The sequence below is a fragment of the Carcharhinus amblyrhynchos genome, chromosome 4 (genome assembly GCF_965287045.1).
Source record: "Carcharhinus amblyrhynchos chromosome 4, sCarAmb.v2.hapA, whole genome shotgun sequence".
Lineage (NCBI taxonomy): Eukaryota > Metazoa > Chordata > Chondrichthyes > Carcharhiniformes > Carcharhinidae > Carcharhinus > Carcharhinus amblyrhynchos.
The window spans coordinates 25,074,606-25,096,577 of NC_137327.1; the positions used below are offsets into that span (position 1 = coordinate 25,074,606).

A 21,972-nucleotide genomic window follows, 5' to 3' on the forward strand; every position below is an offset into this window, starting at 1 on the left:
TATTAATGATTTGGATAAGAATATAGGGGGCATGGTTAGTAAGTTTGCAGATGACACAAGATTGGTGGCATGGTGGACAGTGAGAAAGGTTATCTCCAATTTCAGCGGGATCTCGATCGATTGGGCCAATGGGCTGACGAACGGCAGATGGAGTTTAATTTAGACAAATGTGAGGTGATGCATTTTGGTAGATTGAACCAGGGCAGGACTTACTCAGTTAATGGTAGGGAATTGGGGAGAATTACTGAACAAAGAGATCTAGGGGTACATGTTCATAGCTCTTTGAAGGTGAAGTCACAGGTGGACAGAGTGATGAAGAAGGCATTAGGCATAGTTGGTTTCATTGGTCAGAACATTGAATACAGGAGTTGGGACATCTTGTTGAAGTTGTACAAGATATTGGTAAGGCCACACTTGGAGTACTGTGTGCAATTCTGGTCACCCTTGTGTAGAAAGGATATTATTAAACTCGAAAGAGTGCAGAAAAGATTTCCTAGGATGCTACCGGGACTTGGTGGATTGAATTATAAGGAGAAGCTGAATAGACTGGGACTTTTTTTTCGGAAGCGTAGGAAGCTGAGGCGTGATCTTATAGAAGACTATAAAATAATGAGCGGCATAGACAATGTAGATAGTCAATATCTTTTCTCAAAGGAAGGGGAGTCTAAAATTAGAGGGCATAGGTTTAAAGTGAGAGGTAGATAGTCAATATCTTTTCTCAAAGGAAGGGGAGTCTAAAATTAGAGGGCATAGGTTTAAAGTGAGAGGTAGATAGTCAATATCTTTTCCCAAAGGTAGAGGAGTCTAAAACTAGGTTTAAAGTGAGAGGGGAGAGATACAAAACTGTCCAAAGGGGCAGTTTTTTCACACAGAGGGTGGTGAGTGTCTGGAACAAGCTGCTGGAGTTAGTAGTACATGTGGTACAATTTTACCTTTTAAAAAGCATTTAGATAGTTACATGGGTATGATGGGTACAGAGGGATATGGGCTAAATTTTGGCAATTGGGCTTAGCTTATTTAAAAAAAAAATAAGGGCGGCATGGACAAGTTGGGTTGGAGGACCTGTTTCCACCAGTAAACCTCTCCGACTCTATGACTAAACCTTTATTTGTGCAACTTGGTTGTTGAAACTGTAATGAACCTAAATACTTTGTCACTGAAAAAAGTTGGTTGTTAAACTTTACTGGATCAATTATTGTTCTTCACAACTGAGATAAAACCTTCCCAGGGTATGCCATTGGTTGGATGCACATGAAACACACCTTTAATGGGGTTTCTCTATCAATTCAGTTTTGGTGATGTGATTTCATACTTTCCAGATCGTGGCTCAGAAGAAAATAACAAAACCTTTGTTCCTAAGATATGGAAAATATGCTGGAAAATCGACAATTACAGTAAGTATTAGAACATATGATTCTGGTGTTTCTCTGTTAATTCCAACATTAATTAATTAGCAGAAGGCTTAAAAAATAGAAAGAAAGTTTGTTATAAAATTAAACACCATTGTATTTGGATATTAGAAGTTATGGAATGGGCATTGCACCATCTCAATTCTAATCATTGTTAATCAGTTAATGTTGTGCAGTCTACAGTTTCATCTTGATTGCTTCCTATGTTTGAATATTGAAAAGGAAAATGTGTAAGGGTGAGAAAGTTTGGTTATTCTGATTTAATGACATAGAAGACGCTACTTATTGCATTGAATGGGGTGAAAAACCATGGAATCTCTAAATTGCAGAAGAAGGCCATTTGACCCATCAAGTTTGCACTAACTCTCCATAACAGCATTCCACCTAGGCACACTGACCTGCCCTGTCCCCATAACTCTGCAAATCAATAATGGCCAATCCACCTAATCAGTACATCTTGGGACACAAAGGGGCAATTTAACATGGCCAACCCACCTAAATGGCACATCTTTGGGACACTAAGGGGCAATTTAATATGACTAATCCACCCAACCTGCACATCTTAGGCGTGTAGGAGGAAACCGGAGCACCTGGAGGAAACCCACGCATACATGGGGAGAATATGCAGACTCTACACAGACAGTGACCCAAGGCTGGAATTGAACATAAGCCCCTGACACTGTGAGGCAGCAGTGCTAACCACTGTGCCACCGTGCTGAGATGGAGATACTGGCGCTGACTAGTATGCTGGTTTCTTGGCACCATCCATGCTGCCATGCTTTCTGATATTAGGAGATGAGTTTAACGTATTTATACAATATTTCTTTGCCTGCTTTTTTAACCAGGCATTGTCTTGTCAATTTGAAATAAAGTTGCACCATTGTTAAAGTAATGGACAAAAGATTTCTCATAAGTGTGTTAAATATTTATTCTCCATTATTGCAAAGTGGAAAGTTGCCCTATAAAAGTTGATAGGATGAAATATATACAAGGCATTGGTGTGTGTTACTGAAGAGTTGTTGTTCATGAAATGTTATCTGAAAACTTAGTTAAATGATATTTTTATCCTTTTACTTGAACTCATATTGCCTTTCATTTTCCCCTTCTTTTGTTATGTACTTTGTGTTTTTCTACTAGATCCAATCTTATCCTCACCTTGTTATCCGTTACATCTCATGCTGAATAAGTTTGTTCTTATTTCTAGTGCATTTTTCCTCTTTTGATTTGATTTGAATTATTATTGTCGCATGTATTGGGATACAGTGAAAAGTATTGTTTCTTGTATGCTGTGCGGACAAAACCATACCGTTCATAGAGTACATAAGGAAGAAGGAAAGGAGAGGGTACAGAATGTAGTGTTATAGTCATAGCTAGGGTGTACAGGAAGATCGGCTTAATATATCATAGGTCTACTCAAAAGTCTGATAGCAGCAGGGAAGAAGCTGTTCTTGAGTTGGTTGGTATGTGACTTCAGACTTTTGTATCTTTTTCCTGATAGAAGAAGGTGGAAGAGAGAATGTCCAGGGTGCAAGGGGTCCTTGATTATGCTAGCTGCTTTGCCGAGACAGTGGTAATGTAGACAGAGTCAATGGATGGGTGGCTGGTTGGCATGATAGACTGGGCGACATTCACAACCCTTTGTAATTTCATGTGGTCTTGGTCAAAGTAGGAGCCATACCAAGCTGTGATACTTCCGGAAAGAATGCTTTCTGTGGTGCTTCTGTAAAAGTTGGTGAGAGTCATAGTGGATATACCAATTCTTTTATTCATTCGAGGGATGTGGGTGTCGCTGGCAAGGCCAGCATTCATTGCCCATTTTGAATTGCTCTAACTTCTAATTTCTTTCTTTTTAAATATAGCCCATTGTTCACTTACCACTCATGACCTTATTGTTGCCTTTTCCTTACCCATTACATTCTTCTTTGAAGGTTATAATTCTCTTAAACCTTATTATCTTGTGATGACAATTCCTTCAATGTATTTCACATTTTCTTTTTTAATAGTCACTCTCTGAAATTTAGTAGTATTTCCTCTCTTGTTGACTTGATATATATTAAGTCAAAGAAGATCATTCAATTCAGGCAATTGAAATTGCCCACGGTTGTTTTTTAATAATTTCTTTGGTTAACTATCTCCCTTTCCCTTCACTTCATCAGTGCTATCAGGTGGTCTGTAGTATTTTCCCATATGTGTGACTGATCCTTTATCTCAATCCATATGGTTTCTATGTCCTTTCTTGCTCCTGTCATACATTATTTCCGATTAACATAGCTATCTGACCACTCTACCCTTTACTCTGATCTTTTCCAAGTCAGTATTGCCTGAAATATTGAACTAGCAACCCTGTCCTGCGTGTAGCCATATTTCCATTATTCCCATTGTATCTGCTTCCTCATTTCTATCTATGATCTTCAATTTCCTCATTTTGCTGCTGCTGCTATATTTGCAACACTATGTCATTAGATTTTTCACTATGCCTACGTTTTTATATTGGGATCTTATTAATTTGTAATAATCTGTTGCATTGCCTTTTATGACATTTTAAAATCTTTTTGTGCTCTGATTTTTTTTCTCATCTTTATAAATTATTGTTATATCCATGGAAAGTTCAACAAACAGCAACACACCACTATTCTCAACCACCACCCCAGAAACACACCTGCAAGGTGGCACAGTGGTTAGCACTGCTGCCTCACAGTGCCAGGGACCTGGGTTCGATTCCCAGCTTGGGTCACTATGTGTGTGGAGACTGCATCTTGTCTCCATGTCTCTCATATAATTTAGCGTGGCCAGTGTACTTAATCAGCACGTCTTTCGGACTGTGGAAAGAAACTGGAGCACGCAGAATGAGGAGAATGTGCAGACTCTGCACAGGCAGTAACCCAAGCTGGGAATTGAATCCAGGTCCCTGGTGTTGTGAGGCAGCAGTGCTAGCTACTGTACTGCCCGTGGCATGTACATTGTTAGTCTGAATCCATATCCACAGCCAGAATTATCCTTTCTGCTTAGACCTTGATGCAGCCTGGTTCACATGCAATGTGGCCCAATGGCACACATTCTTCCTATCCACCAGCGCTGGCCATTGCTGGTGACTGTCGGTAAAGAGAATCGAGAGTAAGAGTGCAAACATTTAAGTCAGGGAAGTTAAAAAGAAGGAAGCAAGCGTGGAAGGGATAAATGTTTCAGCTACAGAAAGAGGATTGTTCAAGAGGTACAACAGAGAGGAAAGTTGAACTTTGAAAAAATTAATTAGTGTCCGATGAATTGGGTAAAGATGAAGTGACTGGTAAATCAGCATTTTTAGAAAAGCGAGAGAAAGATGAAAGAAAATATTGCAAGGGACATAAGAAAAGACTTGCAAAAGAAAAGATACCTGCAGCATGAAACAGGATCAAGTGAAGCACAGGCTTTTTACCATGTCACAGCTGTTAGTCATCAGGCTTTTTAATCTTTAGGAAAAGTTAATGATTAAAGATGGACCAATTGGCCTCTCTCATCTGTAATTATCCTGTGAACATTTATTATAGTATGGTATTTAGTTTAATAATCTGTGCAAAATGAGCATTTTGGTAATAAATGTTCTTTCCATATTTAATAAGGATGAATTCAAGGAGCATTGACAGCTAATTATTATTAAATTGACTCTGCTTCACTACCCGGTTCTTACATGTTTGAAGATTAGGGTAGACTTTTTCCTGATATTAGGCTGTAAGTTGTGTGTATAAATCAGCCTGGCATATAAAACTACACCATTTTTCTGCCTTCTTAAATCCTGCTTATATCTAGTTTATAAGTTGACCTCCCTTTTCGGCCACATGTCACACTTAGCCTCTATTTTTCTCCCCGCAAATGCATATTTTACTGACTGTTACCTTATCTCTGGGTAAAGGGATCAAGCAGACATTAGGGGCAGTGTTGCAAAAGTACGCAGGAGCTCAAAACACATCCACTCTTTGTATGGGAAGAGATGACATTTCAAAATGCTGACCACACTCATTCAACCCAGCTTTTCACTCTTATGTTTAACGTATAAGTGGCACCCCCCCAATTTTTGGAGGGATTTTTTGAGATTGATCGAAATGGCAACATTTATGACATTGCTCACTGTTTGAGTGAAACAGTGCAAAACTTTGTGCAAAACTCTACAAGTTGAGAAATAGGAACAAAATAGGAAATTGAAACAGAACCATTCTGGAAATAGGACAATTAAACAATAAGATCATAACATATAAGAGCAGAATTAGGTCATTTGGCCCATTGAGTCTGCTCTGCTAACATTTATTGCCCATCCTTAGTTGTCAGATGGCAGTTGAGAGTCTACTACGTTGCTGTGGCTCTGGAGTCACATGTAGGCCAGACCACGTAAGGACAGCAGATTTCCTTCCCTAAAGGACGTTAGTGAACCAGATGGGTTTTTCCGACAATCGACCATGATTTCATCATCATCAGTAGATTCTTAATTCCAGATATTTTTATTTAATTCAAATTCCACCATCTGTGGGATTTGAACCTGGGTCCCCAGAACATTAGCTGAATTTCTGGATTAATAGTCCAGTGATAATACGACTAGGCCATTGTCTCCTGCTCCTTAAAGATTCTTTTCCTCAGCTGGCAGGGGGCTGAGCCAATGCAATGAGGACAATAGTTTGGTTCCTGAGACCTGTTGATGTTTTAATGAAAGGGGATATGGGGAAGTCTGATAGGATGAAGAATTAGACATCAGTCAAAAAAGAGATAAAAGTCCTACTCCCATTATCAAAATGCCCCATCTAATGTTTTGAAAGGTAATAGTCCTGGGCCTGTTAGCCTGTTGGAGATGCTGGTCAGGTGGGAACTGTTGAGTAAAAGTTGCTTGATGTGGATAGACACAGTTCCATAAGGCACTGGGCAGCAGTAACCTGCTGATTGGTTGTGAGATGGGCTGACCCGGGACTCTGTGTATGTGCCTATTAAACTCTGCCACAAGTGTGGGTTAGTGAATGTCAACAGCATGGTTAGATCTCACCAATAGGGGCCGCCACACTGAGCTCAGCCTTAAAGAAAAAATAGCTCACTAACCAACTTCACCAATTGCTTCCCTTGAATAATCTTACTTGAATAATCCAGGCACCCTATTGCTGTACATTTCTTGCAGAATAACAAAAAAAGACTGGGGGAGGGGCAATCATATCGGCTCATCAAGTAAGATCACGAGAGAGGCAAAAAACCCAGTTTCTCACCTCTTACGATTTTACCAGTCCTGGGAAGGACACAAGGCTGATTTAAGTATTTAAATCTTTATTTAAATATTATTAGTGAACCTGGGTTACTATCATCTGGGCTCAATTGTCTTAATTGGTCTTGCTGGTGGAGGCCCTCACCAGGGCTGGAGCAGGGGGGGCAGTGTCCCTTGGACAGTGCTCACCTGGCACTGCCAACCTGGGACTCTGGCATCACCAGCCAGGTACTGCCCACTGGGTACTGGAAAGGCCAGGTTGGGGCTTGACATGAGTGGAAGGGTGGGACCTAAGGGGAGGGTAGCTGCACGTTATGTAATTGGGGATCAGCTAGGGCTGTGATTGACTGGGTCGGGGGTAAGGGGCAATCAACCAGGAGGAGCACTTCCTGGGGTTGCGGGGAGTATCAGGGCAACAATTGGCCGGCATTGGGGAAGATATTGGGGAGAAATCCAGGGTGGTGAGGGCACGGTTAGCCAGGAGGTCAGCAATCAAGGGAAGTGAGAAAGGGGTGATATCTGGTGAGGGATACTGGCATCTTTGTTCTGAGAGATCTGCACATGTGTGATAGCGACTTCCGGTGAGTATTGTCTCCATCCACTCCCGCTCCTGGTGTGAATCACACTTTGCCTCTTTTTTTGCAGTAGGTGCTATAAGATCATGGCCAAAGACTCACTGAAAAAATGCGTGATTCTCTATCGCTTTCATGCTTGTTTGGTACTGAGAATCTTTTTGGTAAGGTCACCCTCTAGAGCTGGAATTCTCTGACTGTTCATGCGAGCAGGATTCTCTGGTCCCACTGCTGTGAACGGAAATTTGGTTGAATGCCATATTCTTCATCCTCGCTTGCAGTGACAGTGGGAAGTGAATGACTGGAGAATTCCAGCCTAGACGTACTGATGGAAGAAAGAAACAAAATATAATAGATTTTCACGTTGCAGTTACATAAGAGCTTAAAATTGCCCTACTTTCTAATGGAGTAAGAAAAGAACATTCTGGAAAGACTCAAGCATCTGTGGAGAGAGAAACAAAGCTTTTGCTCCCACCAACTTGTAGGCATATGGAGAATTCTTAGCAAGTTTAGTTAATTTTAGATCATGTAATATTGCTGGATCGGAGTGGAATTACATGATTAGTTGGAACTATTATTATTAGTGGCATATAGACAAGTGGAATGTAATCATGTAGGTTAATAACCTGATTGTCTTCAGATGTCAGGAATGAATTGAACAGACTGTGAAGTGTTATATATAGTTTGTCACTCAGGGACTCTGAAGAAAGCCCTGACTCCATTGCTCTCTCCACAGAAGCTGTCAGATTTGCTGAATATTCTCATCATTTTCATTTCAAGTTTCCAGCATTGCTTTGTTTTTGTATTCACGTTTTCTTCTGGAGGAGTGTGCGCCCGAGGTCTGGACATTGCCAGCAACGCCTTGAGTATTGCTCGAGTTTTAGAAACAGCTGAGTTTGTGAATGATGGCAATGACGTTGGTAGCTATAAAGCCTCAGGCTGAAATCCTCCGGCCACGTTTGCAGCTGGGATTTTCCGATGCCGCTGAGAGTGGGTGAAGTTTTGGTTGGAAAACCAAATTCTCCATTCCCGCTTGCAATGGGTCTCAATGGAGAATCCCAGTGAGAAAAAATTGAATTCAGTTTTGGGACTGTTACCCAGGGATGATATGGGCACAATATTGGTTTGGGATCGGATGGTCTTTATACTCTGGTCTGTTCTGAATCAGATTCATTGGCTGGAATTCTCTGGCCGTTCATACCGGTGGGATTCTCCAGTCCCGCCAACAGCGCATCCCCACCACTGATTTCCCGCCGGCATGGGGTGATATGATTGGGAATTCTTATTGACTAAAATCCCACCATTAGCAAGCAACACCACACCTCACGCCCGCAGGAAATACACGACTGGGAGGCCGAAGGATCTCACCCATTGTGTTGTAGGAAAATCACTTGAATCGAATAATGACTTCTTTCCTACCATTCCCCTGCAGTGTTCAATAATTTGCAGTTTCCTTTGGAAACTAATATAAATAGAACAAAACCACACGACAGATTTGCACGCCACATAAAAAAAATTAATGTGCTCATATATTCACGTCATTCAGCAGTAGCTGGCAGCTAATGTTCAACTCAAAAGTGTAGAAACACAAACTAAAGCTGTCTTTGGAAGTAAAGAGCACGTTTCTAGAAAGGTCTTTAAGATATGGAGTAGAAAGGTCCATGGTGTCAAACAATTTGGAAGGAGTAAAATTAATTCCAGGTGGAATTGTGTCGAAGCAGAAACATCCACGATAGAGTTGACATGTCCCTTTTGACAAGTGTGCATGATGCTTCTTAACCTCCCTTCACTTACTGCTGATGGCAACACTCCAGAATGGAAGCTAAGTGGATGGCAATTACTGCTCACACTGAATCAAGCAAATTGCACCTTGCTGTTCTGCCACCCTAATGAGTCATGAACCAGGATAAATGCACAGAGTTAGCAAGTTATTCCTGGGAGGCATTTATCGTTGTCTACCTCTCTGCCACAGTCAGAGCAGGTAATTTAATTAAAGGGGATCTCAAGGGTCACATCATTTTAATTATTTGTTTGATTACACACAATATTGCAGTGCACAACTGAAACAACAAATTACTGTCTGAGCTGCCGCCACAGGTCCAATGGGGTTTTTGTCTGCAACAGTTATTTTCTGCTATGCGTGGTGCCCTGAACATCAGCAAGGGAAAGCAATGAAATTAGAGACTGTGTGGAACTCACAAAGCTAACCTAGGAGTCTGAGAAAATGGGGACCAGATTTTCAGTTTGCTGCCTGGGTAGGAAACTGCCGTTGCACGTTGGCTGTCCCTGATAGAAACTGTGTGCTTTTCATTGCAATGAACAGAAATGAAAATGGGGTGGTTTCTATAACAGGCAACACCAATGCTCAGATGACAACTTGGAGACCTACTTATGTTATATATATATATTATAATTGTTTAATAGTTTGCAATTGTAATTTTGTAAGTTTGTTAAATATAGTGCATTGCTTAGTCCAGGGAGATTCATTCTGATCATAGAATCTACAGCGCAGAAAGAGGCCATTCAGTCCATTGAATTTGCACCGATCACAATCCCACCCAGGCCCTCTCCCCATAACCCCATGCATTTACCCTGACTAGTTCCCCCTGACACTGAGGGGCAATTTAGCATGGTCAATCCACCTAACCCGCACATCTTTGGACTATGGGAAGAAATTGGAATACCCGGAGGAAACCCACGCAGACATGGGGAGAATGTGCAAACTCCACACAAACAGTGACCCAAGCCGGGAGTCAAACCCCGGTCCCTGGCGCTGTGAGGCAGCAGTGCTAACCACTGCGTCACCATGCCACCCCTAATGTTCTATGATGTTTGTCAGCATGTGTTCAGCCCACAGGAAGTATGACATGGATCTGCTCTTATCATGTAGAAACATTCAGAGATTCAAATCACGATATTGCAAGATTCGATATGTATCTCCATTTCTGTACATTTCTTAGTGGGTGTATGCTTTGTTGAGAGGGGGAAGGATGTGGGGTGTGGGGAGACGCAGTCTTGCAGGCATTGTGAAGGACATGAAAAACACAAACTCAGTCCCGTAGAGTGGGAGTTTAGTAATGGTAATTCAAAGGAGTTAAAAAAGTGATCACTCATTCTCAGCAAACTATTCCATTATGTTGGTTTTTATTTTAAACTTCAGCCATTTCAGACAGACCTGCTGTGTCACGATGAGACACGCCTGTCCTTTTGGAGATATCCAAGTTGTCAGTTTTGCTCACTTAGTGGCTTTCTTGCCTTTAAGTCGGATCACTGTTGGTTGTGACAACGTTGCAGATTTCAACATGTCATTTCTTACCGGAAAAGGAAGGTGGCCAATAAAAAAAATCAAAGTTGGCCATTAATGTCCAAGACCATCAAGATGCACTTCTTGTGCGGTCTGTATAAATGTTCACTGTGCCCATCCAAACTGGCTGCATAAAGATGCAAGTTGGGATCTTACTCTGGTCCCACACCACCTCTCGGACTCCTCCACTCTTGCTAAATTATCATACTGCTGATCTGTTATCCAGTGCAGGATATAGAAACATAGAACATTACAGCAGAGTACAGGCCCTTCAGCCCTCAATGTCGTGCTGAGCTATGTCCAATCTCAAAATCAAGTTATCCCCTCCCTATAATTCTGGAGTGCTCCATGTGCCTATCCAATAACCATTTGAAAGTTCCTAAAGTGTCCAACCCCACTATCACAGCAGGCAGTCTATTCCACACCCCAACCACTCTCTGAGTGAAGAATCTACCTCGGACATCCCTCCTATATCTCCCACCATGAACCTTATAGTTATGCCCCCTAGTAACAGCTACATTCATCCAAGGAAATAGTCTCTGCACGCCCAGTCTATCAATCCCTCTCAACTTCTATTAAGTCGACTCTCATCCTCCTCCGCTCCAAAGAGAAAAGCCCCAGCTCCCTCAACCTTTCCTCATAAGACCTACCCTCCAAACCAGGCAGCATCCTGGTAAATCTCCTCTGCACTCTCTCCAATGCTTCCACATCCTTCTTATAGTGAGGTGACCAGAACCGAACACGGTATTCCAAATGTGGTCTCACCAACGTCCAACATAGTTGCAGCATAACCCCATGGCTCTTAAACTCAAACCCCCTGTTAATAAACACTATAGGCCTTTTTCATGGCTCTATCCACTTGAGTGACAACCTTCAGAGATCTGTGAATATGAACCCCAAGATCTCTCTGTTCTTCCACGTTCCTTAGAACCCTGCCGTTGACCCTGTAATCTGCAGGATATGCAGAAGTTTCATCCAATTAAATATTGGGAAGAATGAAGCCATTGTTTTTCACATTCTCTTCCTTAACTACTGACTCCATCTTCCCCACTGGCAACAATCTGAGGTTAAGCTACCCACTTGTACCACAAAATTAAGCCAGTCTGTTTGCAAACTTGATGCCACATTTCATCCCGGACTGAGCTCTGACCTCAATATTCATGTCATCACTAATACCGCCTGTTTCTACCTCTGCCCTGCTTAGGCTTATCTGCTACTGAAAGCCTCATCCAGGTCTTTGCTATCTTGAAACGTGACTGTCCCAATGCACTCATTCCTGACTGCTCTCCCACATTCTGCACACTCTGTAAGCTAGAGGATCCAAAACTCCGCTGCCTGTGTCTAAACTTGCAACAAGTTTCACTTATCGACCCTGTGCTCACTAATCCACATTGATTCCAGATCAAGCAATGTCCTCAGTTTAAAATTTTCATCCGTATTTACAAACTCCTCCATTGACTCACCACTCCCTATCTCTATAATCTTCTCCAACCCCACAACCCTCCAAATCACCTGTGGTGGAGCAGGCTCGAGGGGCTGAATGGTCTACTCCTGCTTCTAGTTTCTATGTTTCTATGTGCTCCTTAATTCTATGTGCACATTCATAATCACTCCACCATTGCAGGCCTTATCTTCAGTTGCCCCTGTTCCAAGATCCGGAATTCTCTCCTTATCTTTGCCTCTTTACCTCACTTTCTTCCTTTCATTTACTTATTAAAACCCAAGGCTAGAATGTTACCGCTGTTCATGCTGGTGGGATTTTCCCATTCCTCTGCAGTGAAAGGAGATTTGGCTGGGTGCCAAATTCTCTGACCCAGTTGCAGTGGAACCGTGGTGTGAATGTCTGGTAAGATTGTGCCCCCAGTCATTGACCAAGCTTTGGGCATCCTAATATCTCCTTATGTGGTTAGGTGTCATACTTTGTTTTATAATAGGCCCCAAGATGCTTCACAGGATTATGTTAAAGACACTATATAAATCTAAGTTTTTCTCAGACCTTAATTGCAATTTTGTGGTCCAAGTGAATGGAGCATGCTTCTTTCATGTTCTACGTAATTGTATTTGGTAATGGATGGCCTAATTAGTAATCCTTAAGGGGATTACTGGAAAAAGCTCAGACTACGCCTTACAAACATGCTTGGCCTTTTTGAGACTCCCCTGGCATCACCCTGCTGACAAGCCAAGCCTGCCAATTGGTTCAGTGTGGCATCTTGGGACTGATGTTTAAACCTCTCCCAATGACCAGCTGTGCCTCCAAGCCATCCAATCTGGCCCTCAAAGTCCAACTCAATCTTACTGACCTTTATTTGTATGGTTTGTGTTGTTTGAGTTTTTCAGATCAGGAGTTTGAAAAAGATTGATTTTAGTGTTGTTGCTCCATTGATGAATAAGTTCTTAAATCAGGTCATCAAGATGCATTAGTATCAGGAACTTGAAGTAAATGGAAATACAGCTCAAACCTAAAATGTCATCTCATGAGACTCCATAATCTGCAGAGATGTGACCTTAGGAAGAAGTGTAGGCTGCGTAGCCCTTTCAGCCCCTTTTGTCTTTCACTCAGATCATGGCTGATCTGTACCTCAGCTCCAATCTCCAATGTGCTCCGTATCATTTGATGCCCTTGTAACAAAAAAAAAATTGATCGCCAGATAGTCATGACTTGGTGGATAGAACACTCAGAAAGTTGTGGATCGAAGCTCTGCCCCAGCAACTTTAAGGATGCCCCGAGGCATGCTACATTGGTGAGACCATGCAGACACTATGACAACAGATGAATGGACATCACTCGACAATCACCAGGCAAGAGTTTTCTTCCTGTTGGCAAACACTTCAGCAGTCACGGGCATTCAGCCTTTGATCTTTGGGTAAGTGTTCTCCAAGGTGGCCTTCACGACACACAACATAGCAGAATTGCTGGGCAGAAACTGATAGTCAAGTTCTGCACACATGAGGACAGCCTCAACCAGGATCTTGGGTTCATATCACACTATCTGTAACCCCCACAACTTGCCTGGGTTTGCAAAATCTCACTAACTGTCCTGGCTGGAGACAATACACATCTCTTTAACCTGTGCTTAACCCTCTCTCCACTCACATTGTCTGTACCTGTAAAGACCTGATTCCCTGTTAAAACTTGCATTTCAACCATTATCTTCTAAATTGAGTCTGTGCCTATATATGCCCTGTTTGTGAGACCAACTCTTCACTCACCTGAAGAAGGAGTAACACTCCGAAAGCTTGTGCCACCAAATAAACCAGTTGAACTTTAATCTGGTGTTGTGAGACTTCTTACTGTGCCAGCAACTTTAGTATAGGAATCTGAGCTAACACTCTAGGGCAGCACAGAAGGAGTACTGTTCCATCCCTCAGATCAAATGTTATGCTAAGCCCATGACTACTCTGCAGGTGGATGTATGGGATCCTCTGTGACAGTATTTTGAAGAAGAGGAAGGTATCTATGCTTGGTGCCCTGGCCATTATTTATCCTTTGACCAACATCTCTAAAACAGATTATCTGGCCATCTTCACATTGCTGTTACTGAGAGTTTGCTGCGCGCAGGTTAGCTGCCATCTTTCCTACTTTACAGCAGTGACTACACTTCAGTCTGACTTCTGGCTGCAGAGTGTTTGAGAGAGCCTCAGGTTGTGAGCGGCACCATACAAATGCAAGTCCTTCTTTCTTTGTTCTTGAAACTTTAATTGACCCACTGTCTTTTGAGGTAGCGCATTCCAAAGTTCTACTATCCTCCGTACGGACAAAAAATGCTTCTTAATTTTACAGATAATTGGCCTAGTTCTAATTTTAAAATTATGCCCTCGTTTTTGATACTACCCTGGGGGGAGGGTGGGGGTGCAGAGGGAGAGCAGGGGGAAGTGGGGCAGGTGGGCAGGGGGAGAGCGGGGGGAAGTGGGGCTGGTGGGCAGGGGGAGAGTGGGGGAAGTGGGGCTGGTGGGCAGGGGGAGGTGGGGGTGGCTGCAGGGAGAGATAGGGGTGGTGGGCAGGAGGAGAGCAAGGGGAGGTGGGGGTAGAAGGAGGGGGAGAGCAGGGGGAGGTAGGGGCAGTGGGCAGGGGAAAAGCAGGGGCAAGTGGGCAGGGAAAAGCATGGGGAGAGGGGGCTGGTGCAGAGGGAGAGCAGGGGGAGATGGGTGTGGTGGGCAAGAGGAGAGCAGGGGGAGAGCAGGAAAGGTGGGGCTGGTGCAGGAGGAGAGCAGGGGGAGATGGGTCTGGCAGCAGGGGGAGTGCAGTGGGTGGCAGCAGGAGAAGAGCAGGGAGAGGTAGGGGTGGTGGGCAGGATGACAGCAGGGGGAGAGTAGGGGTTGGCAACAGGAGGAGAGCAGGAAGAGGTGGGACTGGCAGCAGGAGAAAAGCTGGGGAGGGGAGATGGGGATGGGGCACTGTGGGTGAGGAAATTTATCAGAAGGTCTAATGCCCAAATTTCCCTGCATTGTTCTGATTCCACAACATGCAGAATTTTATAATAGTAGAATTCCCACCTGGAAGTCATCCTGTTTGACAGACTTCTCTTTCAGTCAGGTGGGGAGCATCTGGAGCAGGCTCTGGGAAAGAAGCTGGAATTGAAGTTATCTAATCCCTGATCCTGGTGAAAGGGTTTGATTCTGTGGGGGAGAGCCAGGAGGCTATGACTCCTTATTGGGAGGAATCTTTGTATGGGGGGAAGAGGAGTAGATATTGAATTGGTGTGAGGAGAATTCAAAGATGCTTCAAGCAGAATATTGAGGACATATGTATGACCGGTAGGAGGGACCAATTCAATGGGAGACTGGCTTAGAGTCTAGGGTAGAGCGCTATTGCTCCTTTCAGCCCACAAGCAGTGCTGTAAAATCATTTACTGTGACAAGGATGTGCTTTTGAAGATACAATTTCTAATTTTTATTTTCCTGGTTTGAATTTTAAAAAACTGGGATCCCTGAACAGTCAACGGGAAAACTGCCCAGACTGCTGCAATGCACAAAATTGCGCACTCCATATGTGATGAGGACCCCCCCTGGAGGTATGAACGACTCCTTCCCCTATCAAATCACACCATCCTGAGACTTTCCAAACATCTCTGAAATGAGATATCAAAATACAATTACCTGTTCTGAAACAAGAACTGCAGCAGATGTGAACTCGTAGAATTTCTTTGGAATATACAACCAGCAAAGCACATCAAAGAACGTCCTTCCCAAGGAGGAGGGAGAACAACAGACAATACTGTAATGAACTCAGGATATGGAAACTGTATGCGTCTCTCCCCCTATTTCTCTCTTCGAAGTGCTATGTCTATCCTGAGAACAGAAACAGACTGCAAAACAAGAGCTTTTCTGAAAAAGACTGGGTATCTGCTCCATATAACTACACCCAGGGAGACAGCTGAACAATGTGGTCATAATGTGCAACCACAACCAGGGAACAGCTAACTGCGTGTGTGGCCATATGAATTTTGATTGCATTTTACCTCAGGAAATAGTTTCAATACACTTTCTTGTTCTTTGTTTAACCTAAGGAAACCTGTCTGAAAATTCTTTGCAACATCAACGTGTAAGAAGTGGGGCTCTCACAGAATTGGCAAAGCTTATCCTCCCTAAATTCATTAAAAAAACTCCCTTATGGACAAACTTGGAGTGGGAGAGTAAGGGAATGATGTCATGCCTCCTCACGTGGCTGTACCATTACATTCTCCGCAAAACTGTTTTTAACCTCCTTCCTATTGCCTAGAAATCCTGACTGTCAAGGGTTAACCCTGTAAAACAGATTAAATCTGAAGCTTCATTAAAACATTCAACAAACAAGCCTGCCTTCTGGGGGCAAATTGTCTTCTGGCTCTTTACTGCATTTCTGTTTAACCCAGGGCAAGGCGAGCCGGGAGGGGGCTGGCATCATGTTTGAGATGGAGGTTGACATCAGGTTTGAGATTTTAAAAATGATGACATCTGATCCCTTCCCAAACCACATATATTTGGGGGTTAAAATACATCTTGTCACCTCTGACTTGTGAAGTTGTCAGTTGAAATAGTTAATTAATGCCAAATCATGTGAAGAGAATGAAACAAAGCCAGGGAAAGAAAGATGGCATAACGAGAGAGATAAAAAAGACAAAAAGGAAATGTAAAAACCCTGACTTTTTTTTAATTTTTAAAACTCTGAAGGAATGCTCCCCCACACTTGTAGAGATTAATTTTCAATGCCAGAGAGATTATCTGGCAGTAATTAAAACTCAGTGTATTGTGAATTTACAATGCACAATATTGTATGTGCATATTGTGTGAGCAATTGTATTGCCCACACAACTGGGCAACTTGAATGGGCAAGTCCTGATTTCTCCTGGTAATATATTGGCTCCCTAACAGGTAGGTACTTCACATCATTACATGCGCTTTCATAGTAAGTCTTTTGAGAGAGATGACATTACAGTAATGCCTCTGGAGGGGCAGAATAACTCAGGAAGCTGCTTCCTGGTTTCAGTGTTTAATTGCACCTGTGGGCTGTGATTTCCCTATCCCATTGCATTACTTTATTAGTCTGACAACACCAGGTTTTAGTCCAACCGATTTATTTGATAATACTCACAAGCTTTCGAGGGGACTGCCTCTTCGTCAGGTGAATGGAGAGTTCTGGCCTCAGACAGAGCATATAAAGCACAGACAGTAGAGTCCAACGCCGGCATTCCCACATCATTACTTTATTAGCGCAGAGAGTGAGGAGAATCCGGCGGTGGCTGATTTATGGGGTGTACGTGAGCGTTTGCGTCCCGCTTGCATCTCCCAGTGCTAGATTTCCAGTGGCGCTTGCTCCATGCTGGAAATCAGCAGGAGATGCAGAAATGAGTAAATAATCATTTTGTATAATTTAGATGAGATTGGGGAGCCCGAGACTGAAGTCTCTGAGCCCACTGGCATCTCCTATCCTGCCAGAATGTTTCACTCCAGTGGGGATTACACTAGCTCCCCACTTTGGGAGAACTAGCTGTCCGACCCTGTTGGAGTGAAGTGGGGGGGGCAATCAGGGCCCCGCAGACGGTCGGTCGGCTAGGGGTGCCCCCCGGGCATTGGAATCCTGGCAGTGCCAAGCTGTGTCCCCTGGTACTGCCCAAGGGGCAATGTGCCCAGGGGCACTTTGGCATTGTCCATTGGGCATGGGGCAGTGCCAAGGGAAAAGGGCCTATTGGGGCAGAGCACAGTGGAAGGGCCTGATGGGGGCTTAGGGGCAATTGGTGGGGTTGGGGGGGTCCTGCTGCCATTCTGCATAGGGATCAGTGGGGAAAGGAGGGAGGTCAGTGATGGGGGCGAACTGCAGAGGGGAGGATTAGCTGAAGGGGGAGGTCAGCCTGCTGGAGGGGGTCAGCAGCGGGGGGTGGGTTGGGACTTGGGGGGAGATTACTGTCAACCGGGGTGGGGGGGGTGCAGTCTGAGTGGGGGCTGGTCATTGCAGCGGGCCAGGAGGATGGGGGGTCAAGGCTGGGCCCGGGAATGGTTGGGGGTGCAGAGGGCTGACGATGTGGGGGACGCAGGCAGTCAGGAGGCTGTCAGTGCAGGGCCACTGCGCACATGCTGATCTCGGTGCTGGTGGATTGGCGCATGCGCAGTGGCCCACTCAGTGCTTTGTTGCTGGCCTCCCGAGCGGAAATAGTCCCCTGCCCCTAAAACTTAATGATGTTTACACTGATGGCCTCTGCAGTAATAAGTCTCACAACACCAGGTTAAAGTGCAAAAGGTAAGGACTTTAACCTGGTGTTGTGAGACTTCTTACTGTCCTTACCCCAGTCCAACACCGGCATCTCCACATCGTGGCCTCTGCAGTGTATAGAGAGTGGAAGATTCTTCTCTGAACTCCCACTGAAAACCAGCATGAATTACTCCAGTTTCCATGTGAATTCGATACTTAGAATTTTTTGGAGAGGATTTTGCCCATGTAGTCACTGGAAGTTGAGAGTCTGATGGTGAAGGTTTTTGGCTCCAACATTATTTCTATTGCAAAACTGATTTGATGACCAGAATTGCTTTGAAGTACATCATTAAATTACATACCTAATTATTAAGACATGCATAAAAAGATTCATAAATTCTTCAGTTGCTCTTTAATATAAACTGTACCATTTAAAACATTGTAAAGCTGCAGGACTAATCTAATTCATAATTGTAGCACGTGGTACCATCTGGGCTTTATTTGTTGCTGTCTTTGTTTACAGGTTATTGCAGAGGAAATAAGTGGAAACAATGGTTATGTGGAATTGGCCTTCTGTGCTAAGAAACTGGATGATAAGGTACTGTAGATATCCTGGTGATGGATTTAGCAGAATCTTTAAAACAAGCACCTTATAAAATGGAAAATCACAATTGCCTGAAGCAGTCCCTTCGGCCGTACAAACTAATTGCATAACTCTGAACTGTTAAAAGCAAAGGTTCATTACTTTGAATAAAGGTTCATTAATTTGAATAAAGCAGGATATGACTATCGGATCTCAGCCAGGCATTTAGTGAGTCGCGCGACATGATAATTAAACTTTGATGCTTTGTTGATTCTGAGTAATGTTACGTGCGGTGGTGTTTTCTGGCAATCACCTTTCTCACTTTAATAAAAGATTCATATTTAATTCCACGAGACAGCCACAACTACATTTTAATCAGTTGTGTTTACAGTTTGTTTTGGAGGGTGACATCAAGGGGTTTCCACGTTGCAAACAAACAGCTTTGAAGCTGATCTAAACGGGGGAGGATTTCAACACAATTTCCAGTGTCAGTGCCAGTCAGGGGCTAACACTTTGTGACAGCAAAATAGAATGGATGGCCACCTAGTTCTCCAGCCAGAAGATGGATACTTCCCAATTCACTTATATTGGTTAGCCCTTTCCACACAGTAACTTCATTGCAGTGTTAATGTAAGCCTTACTTGTGACTAATAAATAAATAAACTTTATAAACAATCTATCCATTACATAGATAGTTTAATTATTAGACCATATTAGACAGAGGGGGTGGCCCAGTGGTGTAATCGCTAGACCATTAATCCAGAAACTCAGCTAATGTTTTGGGGACCCGGGTTTGAATCCTGCCACAGCATTATTGAATTCAATAAAAAATATCTGGGAATAAGAATGTACCGATGACCATGAAACCATTGTTGATTGTCGGAAAAACCCATCTGGTTCTTTAGGGAAGGAAATCTGTCGACCTTATCTGGTCTGCCTACATGTGACTCCAGAGCCAAAGCAATGTCTGAACTCTCAACTGCCCTTGGGCAACTAGAGATGGGCCATTATTGCTGGCCAGCCAGTGATGCCCGTGGCCCACGAATGCATAAAACAAATGAGGGCCTGTTGCCTGCTTTTACACTCACAACGGACTTAGAGTCAGAGTCATAGAGGTTTACAGCATGAAACAGGCCCTTCGGCCCAATTTGTCCATGCCGCTCTTTTTTTTGAAACCTCTAAACTAATCCCAATTGCCTGCATTTGGCCCATATCCCTCTATACCCATTGTACCAATGTAACTATCTAAATGCTTTTTAAAAGACAAAATTGTACCCGCCTCAACTACTACCTCTGGCAGCTTGTTCCAGACACTCACCACCCTCTGCGTAAAAATTGCCCCTCTGGACACTTTTGTATCTCTCCCCTCTCACCTTAAACCTATGCCCTCTAGTTTTAGACTCCCCTACCTTTGGGAAAAGATATTGACTATCTACCTTGTCTATGCCCCTCATTATATGATAGGCCTTTATAAGACCAGCCCTCAGCCTCCTACGCTCCAGAGAAAAAAGTCCCAGTCTATTCAGCCTCTCATTATAACTCAATCTATCAAGTCCCGGTAGCATCCTAGTAAATCTTTCTGCATTCTTTCTAGTTTAATAATATCTGCACTTGATGTAACTTAAGGGGTGAATTTTCACAGGGTCTGTTCTCTTTTCCTAACATAACCTCACTGGGCATTTGGCAGTAATCCTGTTTCTGGCCAGAGTCATTAGGAGAGTTACTGGCTACAGAATTCCTGGTCTCGGACCTGCTCTCGTAGCCACAGTATTTGTATAGCTGGCCCAGTTCAGTTTCTAGTCAATGGTGACACAGCCCAGAATTTGCAATGGGGCTTTAGGGGTTTGGGTGGGGAGGGGTGGGGGTTGGTGGTGAGGGGGGAATTCAGCAATGGAAATTCAGTCGTATGTCAAAGTGGTTGACTCTCTTGTTCCCTGGCACTTTTGTGGTGCGAGTATAATGTATCAATTCATGGCGCAAGCCTCCATGTTGCTCACCTCCTGCTGCATTTGGGCATGAACTACTTCAGTATCTGAGGAGTCTCAAGTGGAACTGAGTAATCCCCACTTTATCATGGAGGGAAAGTCATTGATGAAGCAGCTTAAGGTGGTTCAGCCTGGAACACTGCCCTGAGGAATCTCTGTAGGGATGTCCTGGATCTGCAACGATTGGACTCCAAACCCCACAATCTTTGTGCTGGGATTAATCCAGCCATTGAAAAGTTTTCCACATGATTTCCATTGAGTTCAGGTTCACTGGCTCTCCATGATGTCACATTCAGTTAATTTCTGCTTTTACACAAGAAGCAGGCCAACATCAACCTAGTCGATTATCACTCCATCAATCTACTTTCGATCATCAGTAGAGTGATGGAACAGGTTATCAATAGTGTTAGCAAGCAGCACTTGGTTAGCAATAATCTGCTGACTTTCCACTAGAGCTACTCAGCTCTTGATCTCATTACAGCCTTGGTTCAAATATAGACAAAAGAGCTGAATTCCAGATGTGAGATGAAAGTGACTGCCCATGACGTCAAGGCAGCATCTGACTGTATTTGGCAGCAAGGAGCTGGCAAAACTGCAGTCAGTGGGAAAAATCTCCACGCGTTGGACTCCTACCTGACACAAAGGAAGATGGTTGTGCTGGTTGGAGGTTAATCATCTCAGCTCCAGACCATCACTGCAGGAGTTTCTCAGTGATGTGTCTTATGACCAACTGTCTTCTGCTGCTTCATTGATTACTCTCCTTCCACCAAAAGGTCAGAAGTGGGGATGTTCGCTGATGACTGCACAATGTTCAGCATATTAACAGTTCAGGTCCAAATGCAACAAGACCAGGATCATTTCCAGGCTTGGGCTGACATGTGAAACGTAACATTCCTGCTACACAAATGTCAGGTAATGACCATAGAATCCATAGAAATCCTACAGTACAGAAGGAAGCCATTTGGCCTATCGAGTCTGTATTGACTACAATTCCACCCAGGTCCTGTTCCCGTAACTCCAATCATTCATCCTACTAATCCCTCTGACACTAGGGTTAATTTACCATGGCCAATCAACCTCGATGGGAGGAAACCCACGCAGACACAGGGAAAATGTGCAAACTCCATGCAGGTAGTGACCCGAGGCCAGAATTGAACCTGGATCCCTGGCGCATGAAGCAGCAGTGCTAACCACTATGCCACCATGCCACCGTACCATCTACATAAGAACATAAGAAC

General features: G+C 43.6%; 1 protein-coding gene across 1 annotated transcript in view; it reads left to right on the top strand.

Annotated features, from left to right (window-relative positions):
• The window catches only part of cpne7 (copine VII), a 133,072-nt gene that overhangs the window by 51,934 nt on the left and 59,166 nt on the right, over window positions 1–21,972 (top strand). The window contains exons 3-4 of the mRNA XM_080188092.1: window positions 1,320–1,394; window positions 18,690–18,764. Coding sequence (XP_080044218.1) covers window positions 1,320–1,394; window positions 18,690–18,764 — 150 coding nt within the window. The remainder of the gene's footprint in view (window positions 1–1,319; window positions 1,395–18,689; window positions 18,765–21,972) is intronic.